At 46.4% G+C, this 17,661-nt stretch overlaps 2 protein-coding genes across 3 annotated transcripts in view; one reads left to right on the top strand and one right to left on the bottom strand.

Annotated features, from left to right (window-relative positions):
* Window positions 1–1,750, bottom strand: part of IGSF8 (immunoglobulin superfamily member 8) — a 32,445-nt gene extending 30,695 nt beyond the window's left edge. For both annotated transcript variants that reach the window (XM_044000730.1, XM_044000731.1), the window contains exon 1: window positions 1,591–1,750. The gene's annotated coding sequence lies outside the window, so the exon portion shown is untranslated. The remainder of the gene's footprint in view (window positions 1–1,590) is intronic.
* The window catches only part of LOC122753362 (sodium/potassium-transporting ATPase subunit alpha-2), a 39,988-nt gene continuing 23,442 nt past the window's right edge, over window positions 1,116–17,661 (top strand). The window contains exons 1-8 of the mRNA XM_044000728.1: window positions 1,116–1,273; window positions 5,739–5,843; window positions 6,045–6,104; window positions 7,083–7,286; window positions 8,882–8,995; window positions 9,277–9,411; window positions 11,464–11,581; window positions 15,560–15,828. Coding sequence (XP_043856663.1) covers window positions 1,262–1,273; window positions 5,739–5,843; window positions 6,045–6,104; window positions 7,083–7,286; window positions 8,882–8,995; window positions 9,277–9,411; window positions 11,464–11,581; window positions 15,560–15,828 — 1,017 coding nt within the window. The 5' untranslated portion in view covers window positions 1,116–1,261. The remainder of the gene's footprint in view (window positions 1,274–5,738; window positions 5,844–6,044; window positions 6,105–7,082; window positions 7,287–8,881; window positions 8,996–9,276; window positions 9,412–11,463; window positions 11,582–15,559; window positions 15,829–17,661) is intronic.

Below are 17,661 nucleotides of genomic sequence, written 5' to 3'. Positions count from 1 at the left end.
CTCTTGTGCCACTGGGCTTCCTTTCTTACCCTTGTCCCATTCTGCAGACTCAAAAACTTATCAGGTTGATGTTCTGCCTCCCTTCCCATTCTCCATTTCCCCTTCCTTTTTAGTGTACCACCACCCTTCCCATCATCCTTCTTAACCCCTCTCTCCAAACATTTTCTCTCCTCTTGATTCTAGCCCAAATGCCAAAACAGGGACTGAGTGTTGTAACTTTGGGGCTCTAAGGAAAGGGAGCAAAAGAGGTTACCTCGTATACCACCCAACTGAAATGAATCCAGGGGCACCCAGGGACACTTTGTGGCCTTGGTCTGCCCCTCCCACATCAACCCTCCGATCTGAGTCCTGCCTGCTCTCCCGGGCTGATTAGACACAGGATTTGGAGCCCGTTGTCAGTGTTTTTGTAGACTGCCATTTAGCTTCTGGAGCTGGTGAGGAAGGCAGACATGGGCACCTTTGACACCTTTTAGTTAGAGGGCTGGGGAAGCCTTGCTCCCCCATCTCCAGGCCTGGGAGCACCTTCTCCAGAGGCTGCTCTGGCTTCCATATCTGGTCTTTCCTTCAGTGTATAAAGGCATCCTCATCTAAAGAACAGAATGCTGGATCTGAAGTCTGGTCCTGGCCATACCACGAACTTGCTGTGTGACCTTGGGCGAGTCACTTAACCAGTTTCTTCATTTGCAAAATGACAGCTTTGGGCTAGGCAGTCCCCTCCAACTCTAAAATTTTATAGTTCTATAAATTCCTACATAGGTGAGGGCTCTGGGTCGCCAATTCCTCCCCCCTACTATACACCACCCCTCCACCTTTCTCTTCCCTCTTCATGTGGCTTGAGGGTTGAGGATCTAAATGAACAGACCTCCCCCTCCAATCCTTTCTGTTCTTCAAGAACTATTTTGAAGAAGTTCCATTCTCTCCTCATCTCTACCCCCCCCCAAATCTCCCGGCTCCCTTGCTTCTCTCTGTTGGTGGCTGCCAAAGGCAAGTCAGGGAGACAGAGAGAAATTGGGGAAGGGAGGGCAAGCATCAGGACAAGAGGCTCTAAGGGGCTGGAGGGGAGGAGCCCTCAGGGATCCTATTTCAACAAGCGGCTCTTTCCCGAGCAGGAGAGGGGGGCAGAGGGGGAGAGAGACCTATTTAAAGCTACCCTGTTACTTCGGCTGTCTCTGTCCGTCTGACTCCATCTCCGCCTGTCCGAGTTGCTGATCCTTCCCATTGGCCTCTCCGTTCTCAGTCCCTGCAGCTCCTCTGCCCTAAGATGGGCCGCGGGGTGAGTACCCCTGAAAGCTGAGCCCACCCCCTCTGCTACCATGTCTCTTACCAAGCATGGAACTCTGAGGAAGGAAGGTTGGCAAAACAGGGACCAAGGTTGGGGGGGGGGTGGAGAAGAGAGAGTGGGACGTGGTAAGGAAGATCCAGAGGGGCAGTTCAGAGGTGGGCACACACACTCTCACTCACATGCACACACACTCACATGCATGCACACACACATATACGAAGTCATCCCCTCCACACCACTCCATTCCCATTACAGTCATTTACCCCATCTCCCACGCTCCAACCCACCCTGAACTTCTTCAAACTTACTTGTTAATCCTCTTCCTAACACTCCTGTATCCCCATTCACTTGCTGCTTTTCTTTCTCCCACCCTAAGTAGCCAAGTGAAGGGTCATCTGGTCCTGTTTGTTCCCAGGACCCAAAAAGATAGCCCCCTGGGACTGCCAATCCAAGAGGGTAGAGCACACTCTGGCTTATTGAGGGCTGGGAGGGGCGGAAGCTATAGGGATTCAGCATCTCATTCCCTGGGTAGCCAAGCAGCTCTGGACACCCAGTTCTCTGGGCACTGAGTGCCAGGGACAGCTGGGAGAGGTGGGGGGGAGGAGTGAAGGCCCCCCGCCATGTCCTGGGCAACATTGTCCTTGGGCTTTGGGCTATGCTCAGTGAGGATTTTCCCAGTGGTTAGTGAGAGCAATCTGCTCCCTTGTCCCTGCCCATGGCATTCTCAGGCAAAAGGAATGTCTGTTGAGCAGATTAAAGACCTTTTTCGGGCACTATCTTTTGGACCCCCCATGGGAAGCAAGGCCTGAGTTTGGGATAGTTGCAAGTATAATTTCCATCTGTGGAGGACTGACCCTATATCCCCTTATATACATCACAGCATTGCCAACCCTTTTCCTCTGGGAAAGGGCACAGTAAGAATGGGAGGTTTGGAGACAAAAACCAGAGCCAGTGGTTAGAAATGGAGAGGGTCTCTCCCTGCTGAGACTTCCCAGTGGACAAAAGAACCATGACGGGTCAGGCCAGGACACATCTGAGTTCAACAGCTGAGAAAGCTGTGGGGTGGGGACACCAGGGTTCCTGGGCTTGGATGAGAGCTATAAATAGAGAGTGAGGGAATCACAATGCGTGTGTGGCCCTGTATTTCTATGTCCATGAATGCATCTCTGTGTGTATGTGTATACGTGCATGTATATGTAGGAGGATGCCCATTGGTGTCTGAGTCTGTGTTGAAAGGATGTCAATGGAACTCCACTTGTGACGAGGCCCAAGTGTAGCTGCCATCCTGCATTGGTGGGGGCTGTACTTGCATCTTTCAGATAGAGAAATGTCTTTGGCCGTTAGATAGATGCCTTCGGGAGCTTATATACTCCTGAGTTTTTCATCTGAGCTTTGGATTCTGTAATAATTCTCCTGAAGGAGTGAGTTCCCAGTGAGCCTGCCAGGAGTATTTGGTATAAAGAGTGGATGGGAGATAGTTAAAGGACAGGAAGAGGGTCAGGCAAGAGTGCTCACAGGTGGGGGAGACAAGCTCTCCAACTGATTTTCCCTTTAGGACACCCAAGTTTCCTAGCAGTCCAAGAGGCACTGCTGGGAAGAGAATGCTGACTTAGGGACCCAGGAATGCCGACTTACAGGAAGATGGGTTCTATGGAAGCTGTAGAATTCTCCAGCTCACTGTTTAAGCCCCCACCTCCCAAGTATCTCTGGATGACCCTGAAACTCCCCCTTCAGTGCTTTAGGTTGTAATAATAGCCAGGTGGGGAAGGAAAACAGGCTCTGTTTCAGCGAAAGGAGGCGGAGTGAGAGGGGGGTGGCTGCAGTTTGGATTCTAGCCCATTAGAAAGGACCACCCTGTTCTTTGCAGTAGGACAGACTCCCCAGAATCTGGTTTCTAGGGTCCTGCTCCCCAACCCAGAATTGTCCACTTCCCATCAGTCTTATAAGGGGAGAGTCCTGCTGGTCCCCGGTCCAGAGCTGGTCTCATCTCATCACCCCACAGCCATGAAGGATGGCCTGGGCAGTGGGGGAGGGATAACAGTGTTGGGAGGGGGGGATGCCGGCCTTCTCCAGCTGCAGTGGGGAGGTGGCGTGGCGGGGGGGGGGGGCAGATTGGGCTGATTTCCAACCGCCCCCGCTCTGTCCCAGCCTCTGGCTTTCTCAGAAAGAACTCTCTGTTCTCCTTCCGCATTCAGGACCCTGAGAAGGGGAGAGTGGGTAAAGGGGAGGGGGGAAGTTAAGAGGCAAAGGGGTCCTTCCTTCCTCTCTCCCTTTCTTCCCTAGGCTGCCGCTGGCCCTGGCTCTCTGCGGGCTCCTGGCTCCAGAGCCTGACAATGCCTGCCAGGACAGGAGGAGGGGGGAGAGTGGGCAGTCTGTCCCAAGCTCAAGGCCTGCTGGGGAATGGAGTGGAATGGTGGGGGGAGAGGAGAAGCTGCTAAGAGCCAACTGCATCCTATGGCCAAGTTTCTAGGCTAGTAATTTAAAAAAAAATACACACTTGAATCCAATTTTCACATAATTCCTTTTATGTCAAAATACATATTAAATGTTCCTAACCTTGGTCCTTGTCCCTCTACCCCAAGTATTATCACCTCTCCCTGAAGAGTCTGTCAAGCCTAGAGAAACTACTGTTTGGTCTACTGCCTTAATCAGTCCTCTGTCTCACAACTGGTCCCTTGCCTCCCCAGCCAGAAACCTGCCTCCCATAAAGTATAAGGTCAGAGAGTTAAAAAAAATCCAAGGTTCTTGTTTATAAAATCAATCCAATCCAATGAGTTGTTCACAGGTCCTCCTAGGAAATATGGGGCAGGGAGAGGTAGGACTAAAAAGGAACCAGTCACAAACCTCTCCACATAGTGCGGAGGAGGAAACTGAGGCACGGAGGTGGAAAGAAATCTGAGGGGCCTCTTAGTGAGGTTGGATAAGGCCCCTAGAATGAAGCCAAGAAGTCCTGACTTCCAACCAAGCCTTCTCAGGCCAGCCTTACCACAAGGTCACTGTGTCCCTGAGTGGGGGTGGGGAGAAGAGAATGAGGAGAGTCTAAAGTGAAAAAGATCCCTTTCCGGTGAGTTCTTGTGCCCACACCGGAGCTGAGTCACCCCCTATGCTCTCGCTATCCCCACAATATGCCAAAGTGGACCTTTGGGCTGAGGCCACCCTAGAGGGAAATGCTCCTGACCCTGGGACAAAATCTTTTTCACCTTAGACCCCAGGAACCCAGTAGATGCCCCTGGACCCAAGGCTGTTATTCCACTTAAGGTGTTTACTTTAGCAGTGCCCTGATCTTAGCCCAGGGCCTGGCACAGGGTTAGTGCTTAATATCTACACTTGTTGGTCTGACTGTGGTTTGGCTAATGGGTTCCCAGAGGCTGGATCCTGTACCTGGGAATTCTTCTATTTGGGGAATATCCTGGCTCATTTCTCACCCTTCTCATGTCTGTGAGTAGGACCAAAACAAGGACACAAGATTAAGGGACCTCAGGGTGTCACCCTATCCCAAGAAAGGGAGGTGAAAATGGTAACCAAGGGCAGGCTTTCAGGATAAACAGGGCTCCCAGAAAAAAAATACCCCACACAATCCCATTCCCCAGATTCCATTCCTGCATTCCTCAAATCTCTCGCCCCTCTCATATCGCTGGCCCAATCTCTCAGGTTTCTCAACCCTAAACTCAATCCTCTTGCTGCCCTCACCCCACAGACAGAACTTCCCACCCCACTCATCCTCACCTCCCCCACAGGCTGTCTTCTCCAGGGCTCTCCCCTTCATTGTTTCTCTCTCAGATGGTCCCAGCTGGTCCTGGTCAAATACAGTTCTCCTGGCCTGCCACCTTCTCCTTTACTCCTTAAACAGCCTAGGATTTCTTCCAAGTGTGATGTTAAGACTGCAAGACTACAGGCTCTCTGAGGGACTTAGCCATCTTTATCTTTGTAGCTATCCTCTTGTTTCTTGCTCATAGTAGATACTTAATAAACCTTTATTGAATTGACTTGAATTCATAGCATCATAGATGGGGAATGAACCTTAGTTATCACCTAGTACAAATGACCCCTTCATTTTAACAGGTGAGGAAACCCCACAGAGGTACAATGATTTTCCCAAGGTCACATCTGTAATAAGTAGCAAAGTTGGGATCAAACCCAGGTCCTCTTGTTTCCCAATCCTGAACTTTTTCCACTGAACTCCACCTCCTTCAAAATCTCATGGAAGGCCAGCTAGGTTGCACAGTGAATGGAGTACTGGCCCTGGAATCAGGAAGACCTGAGTTCAAATCCAGTCTCAGACATTTATTAGTTGTGTGACCCTGGGGAAGTCACTTAACCCCAATAACCTTAAAAAAAAAACCCTCATAGAAAATCCTTTGGTTTTGGATCAGCATCGTTATCCTTAAGGGAAGCAGTCCCTGGTCCCTCTCTTCTTTCTTTCTAATTCCCTGGCATCAATTAATTCCTATCCTAGGCTGGCCGAGAGTACTCACCTGCCGCCACCACTACAGAAAATGGGGGCGGCAAGAAGAAGCAGAAAGAAAAGGAACTGGATGAATTGAAGAAGGAAGTAGCCATGGTGAGGACCACTGCCTGCCCTGGGGCCTGTCTTGTCCTTTCCATCCTTTAAGATGAGGCCTTCCTGAAGTGGGGAGACCTGTGTCGTTCCCAGGGATGACTGCTGGAAAAGTCCCAAGTGCCTTTCCTGTCCTTAGGTCCATCAAAACCACTTCCCTGAATTCCTTCCTTCCCTTGTAGTAATTGCCTGCTTTCCCCTCAGGATGACCACAAGCTGTCTCTGGATGAGTTGGGTCGAAAGTATCAGGTAGACCTGTCCAAGGTGAGTTGGGAAGATTCCCTTGTGGGGTAGGAAGAGGAGGCCCCACTTTGCTCCTGGTCTCCCCCACTCTCCGAGGGGGAACATCCCCTAGCATAAAATGTTCTCTGTCCTCTTGGTGTGACAGTCTGGGAAGGGTTAGAACTAGGACGGGGTGTTAGAACTGGAGATGGAAAAAGCCCAAAGAGGTTGATCAACTTGTCCAAAGGCACTCAGCCAGAATCATTGTCTCTGCTTCTTGAGTCAGTGCCCTTCCCACTCCACTGTAGCTCCATCACAGGGCTACTATGCATGAGATGATAGTATAACAGAACAAGAAGGTGGTGGGGAGAAGCTTCAGATGCAAACTTAGTCTTGAAGTAATCAAGGAAAACCCTAATGAATAAAGCTATTCAAAAGCAGAATGGCCTCTCCTAGGGAATAGTGGATTCTGCCTCACGGGAGATCTGGCAGAGGCTCAATGATGTCTCATTGGGCGTGCTATAAGGGGGATTCCTATTTATGTAATTCCTGGAATCTCCTCTAACACCCAGATTCTCTAATTCTGTCAAATGATAAACTGTGTAGTCCCAACTCTGTGTCCAAAAGATTTCTCCTCAGGAGAATGGGAAAAGAAGGGCTGAGAGCAGAGGCCTTTTGAGCTGCCTTTCCTGGGAGGGAGCCCCATCTATGGCTCTCCCAAGCCTGGCCTTGCCTCTGCTGTGGGCTCGGAGACCTTCACTCCTGAGGGCTTTAAACTATAGAATAGGGGTGGGAAGAAAAGAAGCTATTGGGCCTAGCTGGGAAAACCAGAGATAGAGAGGCAGAGGGGAAAGGAAGAAGAGAAAAGAGTGAAGAGGAAAGGAGACAGGGAGTGGTAAGGTACCTGTCTTGGCATATCTGGTGACTGGTTCAGTACCAAGGCAGTAAAGAGTCAGAGTGATTAAACAAGAAAGGACCTTGGAAATCACTGAGTCTAATCCTTTTATCCCATTTCCACAGGGCCTCACCAACCAGCGGGCCCAGGATATCTTGGCCCGGGATGGACCTAATGCTCTCACTCCACCACCCACCACCCCTGAATGGGTCAAATTCTGTCGGCAGCTCTTTGGGGGCTTCTCCATCCTGCTCTGGATTGGAGCCCTGCTCTGCTTCCTGGCCTATGGTATCCAGGCAGCCATGGAAGACGAGCCATCCAACGACAATGTGAGTCTATTGTCCTGTGTGGTTAGCCCTGCCTTCTAGCCCTTCTTAGCCTGGAACCCCCAAATCCCCAACCTCCAGAACTAGACCCCTGAGCAAAGTCCCTCATGTACAGAACCTGGCACTTGGCTGGGCTGTGACTCAGAGATGAGGCTGGCCCCTGAGCTGGAGATTAAAACAAACAGCAAAAAAATAAGCCTCATATATTTGTGGTCAGCAGCTTGTAAACCCTACCACCACTGCCAAGGCAGAGTGGTGATGGTGGTGGTGGTGGTGATGATGATGATGGGTAAGGCATCATAGCGAGTGGGTAAAGCACAGGACTTGGAATCAGGAAGAGATATGAGTTCAAATTTTACCTTGGATATTTACTCATCTGTGTAACCTTAGGTATCACCTAACTTTTCTGCCTCAATTTTATCTGTAAAATGAATATAATAATAGGTTATTGTGAAAATTCAATGGTGTTGGGGCAGCTAGGTGGTGCAGTAGATAAAGCACTGACTTTGGATTCAGGAGGACATGAGTTCAAATCCAGCCTCAAACACTTGACACTTACTAGCTGTGTGACCCTGGGCAAGTTACTTAACCTTCATTGCCCCCCCCCACACACACACACAAATTCAATGATGTCTGTAAAGCCCTTGGGCAAACTGTAAAGTGTTATATAAACGGGAGCTTTTAGTAATAACACCCCACATTTTTACAGCACTTGAAAGTTTGCCATGCACTTTTCTTGCAATAATCTTGTTTAATAGATAGGGAAATGTTATTTTCATTTTACAGATGAGAAAACTGAGGTACTGAAAGGTGAAGTGATCTTCCCAGGATCACATATATGGGAAGTAGAAAAGAGAGGGTTTCAAGCCTAGAGGTCTGACTGCCCATTATGCCCTGTTGCCTCAAGGATTACCCCTTCCTCATGGAATCAATTGTTGCTGATTCACTCCTTAGTAATAGCTTTACTCTCATCCCCTTTATGTCTCCCCAACCCTATCAAATCTACAGGATTAGGGTCAGGAAAGAGAATTCCCTCTGTTGACACTCCTACCTTCTGAGGCAACCCACTCAGTGGGAACCAAGCAAAGGCGTGCTGGTAAATATTTAAGGACAGGCTTTCCAGTGGGGAAAAAGTATACACATGGCATGCTTTTAAGTTGAATTTGCATTAACCTTTTCTCTATCACTTTGAATCTAAACAATCAACAAAACAATAAATCAAGACCTGATTTGTTGCATTTTCTGATTTCCAAGATGTAGATATTCATACTGATTTTTTTTTTTTTAGTGAGGCAATTGGGGTTAAGTGACTTGCCCATGTTCACACAGCTAGTAAGTGTTAAGTGTCTGAGGCCGGATTTGAACTCAGGTACTCCTGACTCCAGGGCTGGTGCTCTATCCGCTGTGCCATCTAGCTGCCCCATACTGAAAATTTAATCATCTCTCCTAAGCCCAAGTGGCCTCCAACACACCCCCAGAACCAGAAATCTTCTGCTTTGCATAAAATGATTATATTCTGCAAGGCCGGCTGCTCTTACTCTGGAGCAGCTGCTTTTCCTGGGATCAGGTAGGAGTTAAGACTTTTTTTCCTTCTCCAGCTCTACCTGGGTGTGGTCCTTGCAGCTGTGGTCATTGTCACTGGCTGTTTCTCCTACTATCAGGAGGCCAAGAGTTCCAAGATCATGGATTCCTTCAAGAACATGGTGCCACAGGTAGATGACATGGTTGGATTTGGGGTAGAGCTGTAAGAGTTTCTGAGGGATACAATCTCTTCTCTGTTTCCCCTGCTCACTAATATGGAAACTTGCTTAGGGGAAGCCCCATTGTTTCTTCAAGTCATGATAAAGTTCTGAAGATAGATGCAGAGGAGGGAGAGTCTTTTGCTTTCCCCCTAGGTGGGTAAGGGTGTGAAAGGGCAGAAATGGGAAGGGAGGGAATAAAGGAACATAATGGAGGTCTGAATGGTACAGATGCTTTCACCATCTTCCCATAGCAAGCACTGGTAGTTCGAGAGGGTGAGAAAATGCAGATCAATGCAGAGGAAGTGGTGGTAGGAGACCTGGTAGAGGTGAAGGGTGGAGATCGTGTTCCTGCTGACCTCCGGATCATCTCTTCTCATGGTTGCAAGGTGAGTAGGTAAGGGTCAGGTTGACTGGGAATGGCCGTGTTGATGTAAGGTTGAGTAGATTACAGAAGATAGGGACAAGTCGGACTTGGCCAACTGTCATCCTATCCTATCCAATCATATCCATCTGATTTTCCTATCAGTAGAGTGTCTATGGATTATCTTTTTCTTCTGTTGTTTATTCTATCTGTACAGTTATGATGACTAAATGGTTAATGTCTTGAATTTGAAATCTAATTGGATGTCTCCTCATAGGTTCAAATCCTGTTTAGGGTTTACTACCTACTCCATTGAGATCTAGTGGGGAAAAAAAGTACTTTGTAAAGTTTTAAAATGTATCATCAAAGTGGGCTGTTAATACATTTTAAATCATTCTAGTGAAATAAACATGGCCCAATGCTTATAGAGAGATATGGACTAGACAATAGTAACACTGGTGTATTTGAGTAGTGAGACCCAAAGATCATAGTATCATATATTTAGGGCTGGAAGAGACCACTAAGACTACTTAGTCCAAGATTCTAACCCAGGTCTCTCGATTCCAAGTCCTAGCATCTAACAACAGAATTGGAAAGAATTGGAAAAGACTTCAGAGACTATCTGATCCAACCTATCCCTGAAAAATAATCCCCTCTATAACACAACTAACAAACAGTAATCTAACTTTTGCTTGAAGAACTCTTAATGAAGAGGAAAATGGTGCCTGCTGGGCTAGCCCATTCCATCTTAGGCTAGTCCATTCCACTTTGAGATAGCTCCAATCGTTAGGAAGCATTCCTTACATCGTCTAAATTCGTCTCTTCAACGTTCATCCCTAGCACCTAGTTTTGCTCTTGGGAACCAAGCCAAATAAATCTAATACCTCTTCCATATGACTGTCCTTAAAATTCTTGGACAACTAGCATGTTCTTCCCAAGCCTTCTCTTCTATAAGGTTCTCAAGATAATCTTTGTATGCAATTATCATGAAGCCCCTCTATAGCCTTGTTACCCTTCCCTGGAAGCTCTCCAGTTTATCAATGTCCTGAATCATGGTATGAGAACTGACTACAACCTTCCAGATGTAGTCTGGCCAAGATAGAATGGTGGCACTGCCATCTCTCTCAGGCTTTGACACTGTGCCTCTTAAATCAGCCAATGATCTCATTCAGTTCAATGACTTTTTTATCACAATGCTGACTCATATGAAGCCTGCAATACACTAAGACCCCAATTCTTTTCAGAATGGTTTTTTTTTGCCCTATCTCATGCTTACAAAATTGATCTTTGAACCCAAATGTTAAGTTTTTACATTTCATCTGATGAAATTTCCCATTCGTAAATTTGGCACAACATTCTATTTCTTCCAGACCCTTTTGGGATCCTGACTCTGTGACTTTTGTGTTAGCTTACCCTTCCTAGCTTTGTATCATCTGTACATTTCATAACCGTGCCATCCATGCCTTTATTTAGGTCACTGATAAAGCTATTAAGTAGTGCAAGACAAACACAGGAGAACAAGCAATAGTTCCCTACGGAAGTCCACTAGAGACTTCCTTCCAAGATGACATTGAGCTAGCTGTGTACCACTGCTCTCAGAGAGACAGTGTGGAAAAATAGAATGCAAGCACAGGTTTTCAGATTAGAGACCTAGTGTTCTTTCTACTGAATAAGGCTGATTCTAAGATGTCTTTGGCTACGTGTACCGGTGATTAAGTAGGTCTGGGCTTTTATCTGTGTAAATAAGAGCAGCTAGGCGGTGCAGTCGATAGAGTGCTGGACTTGGAGTCAAGAAGAATCATCTTCCTGAGTTCAAATCTGGTCTCACACACAGCTGTGTAACCCTAGGCAAGTCACTTAATCCTATTTTCCTCCATTTCAAGTCACTCAGTTTCCTCATCTGTAAAATGAACTTGAAAAGGAAATGGCAAACAGCAAACCACTCTAGTATCTTTGCCAAGAAAACCCCAAATGGGCTCACAAAAAGTTGGACACTACTGAAACAAGTGAACAGCAACAACATCTGTGTAAATGCATGTCTATCCGATGAATCTTCACACTGTCTCTTTATCCTCAGGTGGACAATTCATCCCTGACAGGCGAGTCGGAACCACAGACCCGTTCCCCTGAGTTTACTCACGAGAATCCCTTGGAGACCCGAAATATCTGCTTCTTCTCTACCAACTGTGTAGAAGGTGAGAAGCATAGCCAGAATGGGTGCCCTCGAAGCTCCACAAAGAAATGTCTGATGGGGAGAGTGAATAGTACTTCCAGATGAGACCCATCCCAATATCAGTGAGGTTGTCCTACCCCCCCCACCACCACCACCACAATAAGCAAGTAAGGAAAGCTTCACCAAGAGTGATCTGGGCTCAGCTGTGATGCTGTGCCCCTTCTCATCTGGGATAGTTCTTTACAGTGGTAGAACTGTGAGGTGAGATACAGAGAACAAGGCATCTCAGTGTCTTTGGGGTGCTGGCCGGGGGAACAGCAGCATGGTGTACTGGGTGGTCTTCGAGCCAGGAAATCTGACTGTGGAGCCTGGCTATAGTACTTAACAACTATGTGACTGTGAGCGAGTCTCTTAGATTCTCTGAGCATCATGGAATCAAAGGTTTAGAGCTAGAAAGGATCTGAGTTCATCCGGTCCTACCTAACCCTCAGGGAGGATACTGAGACCCAGAGAAGTGAGATGTCTTGCCCAAGTCATTCAGGTAGTGAGCACCAGAGCAAGGATTCTAAGGCAGGGACTCAGAGTTCTGGTGTACTTTCCATTGAACTTCACTGCCTCTTTAGCTTTGCCATTTGTAAAGTGGGAGAGATGATACCTTCACTACCTCCCTGATGGGGAGGATGTGCTTTGTAAACTATCAAGTGCTATATAAAAAAGAGGTAGGGGTTGAATGAAGAGAAGGAGAAAATCCCCAGCTCACAGGAAATAGAACTGAGGTTTAGTCCAGTGGTGTCAAACTCAAATAGAAATGGGGGCCACTAATTCACACATAAGGATCTCTAAGGGAGGCACAATGAATTTGTTTTAAAATGAACTGTTTTCCATTTTGTTAATTGTATTTAAATTTGGCTTTGAATTTGGAAAGCTGGTTGACTGTGAGTTTGACATCTCTGATCTAGTCTAACCACACACCCCCTCATTTAACAGATGAGGGGACTGAGGCCTAGAAAAGTAAAGTGACAGGTAATGAACAAAAAAAGGATCTGAGCTCAATCTCTGACTCTGAATCTGCTAAATCATATTTGAACTGGCTTGATCTCTTTTGATGGCTGCAGTTTCATTTCCTCTCACCTGTTGCCCTCTTATCTTTGCTGGAGGCATGGCTAGGAATAGAATCTGATTTCTCTAGGCTAAAGGGAAGCCCAGACAGAGGTAAACATGGTGAAGCTGGCACTGCCTGGGTACAGACAGCTAAGCCTCTGGAGGGGATAGTTCAAGCAGGAAAAGAACCAAGGTGCTTTCCATTGTTGAAGCCGGCAGTGGGCAGAAAAGGCTCCCCTGGGAGGCAAGGGAACAGGGCTGACTCTTACTCCCCTCCCTGTCACCCTGAGACTTTAGTGACTTTTGAGAGCCCCTAGAAGCAAGTACATGAGCCCCAGGGACACAGAACCAAACTCATCTCCCAGGGGATCTTGGGTTTGTCTGATATCATATCTTTCCTCAACTTGAATCTTCACCCTCATCCTAGAGAAAGTAGCAAATGTGGTATTTACCTCTCTCCTACTTAATCAGAGCCCCAGACTAGAAGGGAGCCCTAGTTGGGGAGAATCATGCTGGAGGGGCAAAAAGCAGCTCTTGGATTAGGGAACTCTGCATTACTTCTAGGCTGTATCCAAGTTAGGTGCCAAGTAGGTTGTAAGCCAATCCCTGGCATAGATACACAGATTGTGTTCATTCTGTCCTTGGGACCAAAGAGCATAAGATTTAGAAGAACTTGAGGGATCATCTAATCCAACCTCATTTCACACCTGAAGAAACTGAGGGCCAGCCAGAGAGGGGAAGGACCTCCTCAAGATCATACTGTTTGTAAGTAGTTGCTGAGCCAGGGTTTAAACACAGACCTCCTGGCACTAAAATCCAGAGCTCCTCCATAGATATCAGATGTGAAATTGATCCTGATATCTTCTGTACTCCTAGCCTAAATCAGCTGCTCCCTGAAAGCCCCAGGGGACATTGGGTCCAGCCCAGACCTAGTGGCTTTAGAGATTTTGTGACCTCACTGGTCATCCAGTTCTTTCCATTCCGGTGTGATAAGAGTGCTGAGGGAAAGGTCATTTTAGGAAGGGACTGAAGGAAAAGGAGGAAGAGGTTGGAGAAGGAAGACAATTGGACCTTAGGCCTCAAAATTTGAATTCTGTAGTATATAATTCTTTCCTGATCCATATATTTCATGGAGATACATGGAGCTCATAGGCTTATTGGTAATTAGGTAGTACAATGGTTAAAAAAACTGTATTTGGAGCCAGGAAGACCTTAGTTCAAATTCAGCCTCAGACTCTTGCTAGTTGTGTGACACTGGGCAAGTCACAATGGGTATAAAAATAGCACCTGCCTTCCAATATTATTGTGAGGATCAAATGAGATAATATTTGTAAAGTGCTTTGCAAACCTAAAAGCACTATGTAAATACTATTTTTATGTTAAAGCAGAAAGGGATCTTAGAATTCACTGAGTCTTCTCCTCCCCGTCATCTCACAAATGAGAAAGCTGAGTGACTCCCAACTTCGTACAGTAAGCTGGGGAAGTAGGATATGAACCCAGACATTTTGACTTTATAGTCTCTTTCCACTGTACCACAAGCTCTGCTCATATTAAACATCATTAATTGATTCTGCAAAACACAATACTAGGCCACCCACTGCTACAGGGGGCAGTGAGTTCCAAAGGAATCATGTTAGAAATTTTACATAGGGACAGTTAATCGCTTGAGCACCATTAGAGCTGAGCCCATGACTTTTGGAGCACGATGTGTTAAAATTTTATTGTGAAGCAATGTTAGCTGGGGAAATGTTATGCAGAATATGCCTAGATTCAGTGCCTCTATCCTGTATGCTTCTATCTTGAAGAAGCCAGAATTACAATGATGACCCTTATTAGCCCAATTTGTACTTTTTCGCAATCTATACCTTTCCCCCTAGACCCAATTAATATTCTATGTAAACACACTGGGTCTTTGTCATTTGCATTGGGTCTCCCATCGTTTGTGCTCATTTGTTTTTTCAGAAAAGCTTGACAAAATATTCCTTCCCCCTTCTAAAACTCTAGCTTAAAAGAACAGGCAAAGGTTCTTAGACATCCATCCAAGGAGCTCTTAGTGCCTCCTATACAGTGCTTGACTTCTAACAGCAAGGCCCCTCAAAAAAGATTTCCTTGTTTGTCTTGAGGGATGAGGAACGTCCATGGTAATCACTGCTGCCAGTGTGGTTCTGTTATTACTGCTGAAAAGCAATGTCCAAGCTTTTGTTTAATCTCCTGAAAATCACAACTTCTCTCTCATTTGCAACATTTCTTCATGGGTGCCAGAAATATGTGAGAGGGGGCTACATGGAATTTAACTAAGAGGAAGTGGGTGGGATCAGCACCTTAGAAGCTCAAGAGTTGGGAGGGGCCCCCGAAGTATCCTAGTTCTGCAGAGTGATTTATTTGTCGAAGCAGGACTAGGGTTTACCTCCCATCTATCTGACCTCTCTAACTAGTTATGCTGTTAGGCAGCAAGGTGTCTACAACCCCCTTAGGAAAGTATCATGGGAGCAGCTAAGGTAGCATGGTGGATAGAACACAGGCCCTGGAGTCAGGAGAACTTGAGTTCAAATTTGACTTCAGACACTTATTAGCTGTATGCCCCTAGGCAAGTTGTTTAACCCTAATTACCTCTAAAACAAAGCAAAAAGGAAAGTACAATGGAAAGATCCCCGTAATGGAAAGCAGAGGACCTGCATTCTAGTCTCATCCCTGTCATTGACTCACTGTCTGATCCAAAGCAAGTCATTTCCCCTCAACTTCTTCAACTGGTAAATGATTGGAGCAGTTGAATTCTAAGTCCCCTTCTAGCCCCAATATTCATTTGGATTGTTTTTTGTATCTGAGTAATACTCCTAGCAAGACGCCCCCTGTAGTGTGCCCTGATGGCCTGATCCAGGTGTCCCCTCCTTGTATGCAGGCACAGCCCGGGGCATTGTGATTGCTACAGGTGACCGGACGGTGATGGGCCGCATTGCCACTCTGGCCTCAGGACTGGAGGTTGGCCGCACACCCATTGCCATGGAGATCGAACACTTCATCCAACTGATCACTGGAGTGGCCGTCTTCCTTGGCGTCTCCTTCTTCGTGCTCTCCCTCATCCTGGGCTACAGCTGGCTGGAGGCCGTCATCTTCCTCATTGGCATCATCGTGGCCAATGTACCTGAGGGGCTCCTGGCCACTGTCACTGTGAGTGGGTAGGGCCGGGAAGGGACAGGAGGGTGACTAGACGCCATTTTATTAACAAGCATGGGTGTCCATGATCTTACTGCCTTGTGAGTCTTTGTTGATTTGAATTGAACAGAAATTCTTTCTGGCACCTGGGATGGAGTTGTACTCCACAAGCCTTCCGCAGCACAGCAGGAGTTTGCATTGACCTAGCAAATATGGCTACAAAGGGAAGAGACAGTGCAGTGTTGTGGAAAGCAGATTGCATTTCCACTCAAAAGACCTGGGGTCTAATTTAAACTCTGACATTCCTCTCTGAGACTTTTTCCTCATTGGTAAAATACCTAATTCCTCCCTCCCCAACAGCCCGTCCCAGAAGGTGGAAATAAGCATTTATTAACCACCTACTATGTGCAAAGATAGGCACTGTGCCTGTTGCAACTATTGTCTTCTTTGATCCTCACAACAGCCCTGGGAGGTGGGTGCTATTGTGATTCCCATTTCATAGTTGAGGAAACTAGGGCTAGCAGAGATTGTGACTACCCAGAATCACATAACCAATATGTGAAGTCATTTTTGAACTCAGGACTTTGTGACTCTAGGTCCAGCACACTATCCACTGTACCACCTTGTATTTATTTTGTACAGTGAGGGGGCAGCTCAGTGGATAAAGCACTGGCCCTGGATTCAGGAGGACCTGAGTTCAAATCCAGCCTCAGACACTTGACACTTACTAGCTGTGTGACCCTGGGCAAGTCACTTAACCCTCATTGCCCAACCAAAAAAAATTTTTTTAATAAAAATAAAATAAAATAAACACTTTTTAAAAACAGGGATTGAAAAAAACTTGCACTCATTCCTTCAGAGGATTATTGATGAAAGTCAAATTAAATTATATAGGTAAAGTACATTTAAAACATGCATTTCTATAGACATGTGAGATATTGCACCTCATTGCTTTTTAATTTATCTTCATTATTAATAGAATTATCTCATTTTATATTTGTATGCCACAGTGCCTGGCACATAAAAGGCACTTAATAACTGGTCAATTGATCAATTATTATTTTTATGAGGATACTAAGGCTCAAAGGTTAAGTGGTTAATCTAAAGCCACATAATATTAAGTGGCAGAAGCAGAGCCCAAGTGCAGGTGTTCTATATGGTATTTACAATCTTTTTTAGAGCTAGCTCTATGATTCTATGATTTTTTTTTAGTGAGGCAATTGGGGTTAAGTGACTTGCCCAGGGTCACACAGCTAGTAAGTGTTAAGTGTCTGAGGCCGGACCAAGTGCAGGTGTTCTAAAACCTTCAGGCTGGGGACCTACACCATCGGGAAAAGGTTAAAAACAGGTAGGCCCTGAACAACAGCCACAAGGGTCCCCCCCAATGATAATTTTAATGAAACAAGTTGGGAGTGAGGAGGTGGAGCCTGAAGTGAATGGTCCATCTGTTCTGTAATCTAGCTGTCACTTCCAATGCTGGGCTACAGCAGCCATCCTAGAGGCACCATGAAGTTACTTAGACCTCCAAGTGATGTTGTTTGGTAAAACTGAAGTCTAGAGGAAAGGACCCAGACTTGGGAAAGTAGGTTCAAGTCCCAGAATCAGAAAAAGTGTTGTGTTGTGTTGTTCTAACCCTATGGAAGGAAATGTCTGAGGAGATGTCAGTCCCAGAAATCCAGTACCCCTTAGTATTTACTTTCTGGAGTACAGAGTTGGGATACTTCAGCCCTGACCTGAACCTCCTCATTCACACCTTGGAGAGGGAAGGAAGGGTGTTTCTGCTTATTCTCCTCTGCCTTTACCTGGTATCTGAGCGGTATAGAATGAAGAATGAATGCCTAGTTACAA

This window comes from Dromiciops gliroides, chromosome 4, assembly GCF_019393635.1.
Source record: "Dromiciops gliroides isolate mDroGli1 chromosome 4, mDroGli1.pri, whole genome shotgun sequence".
NCBI classification, from domain to species: Eukaryota; Metazoa; Chordata; class Mammalia; order Microbiotheria; family Microbiotheriidae; genus Dromiciops; species Dromiciops gliroides.
Note: the sequence above shows the minus strand (reverse complement) of the source record. Positions and strands in the feature narration are given on the sequence as shown.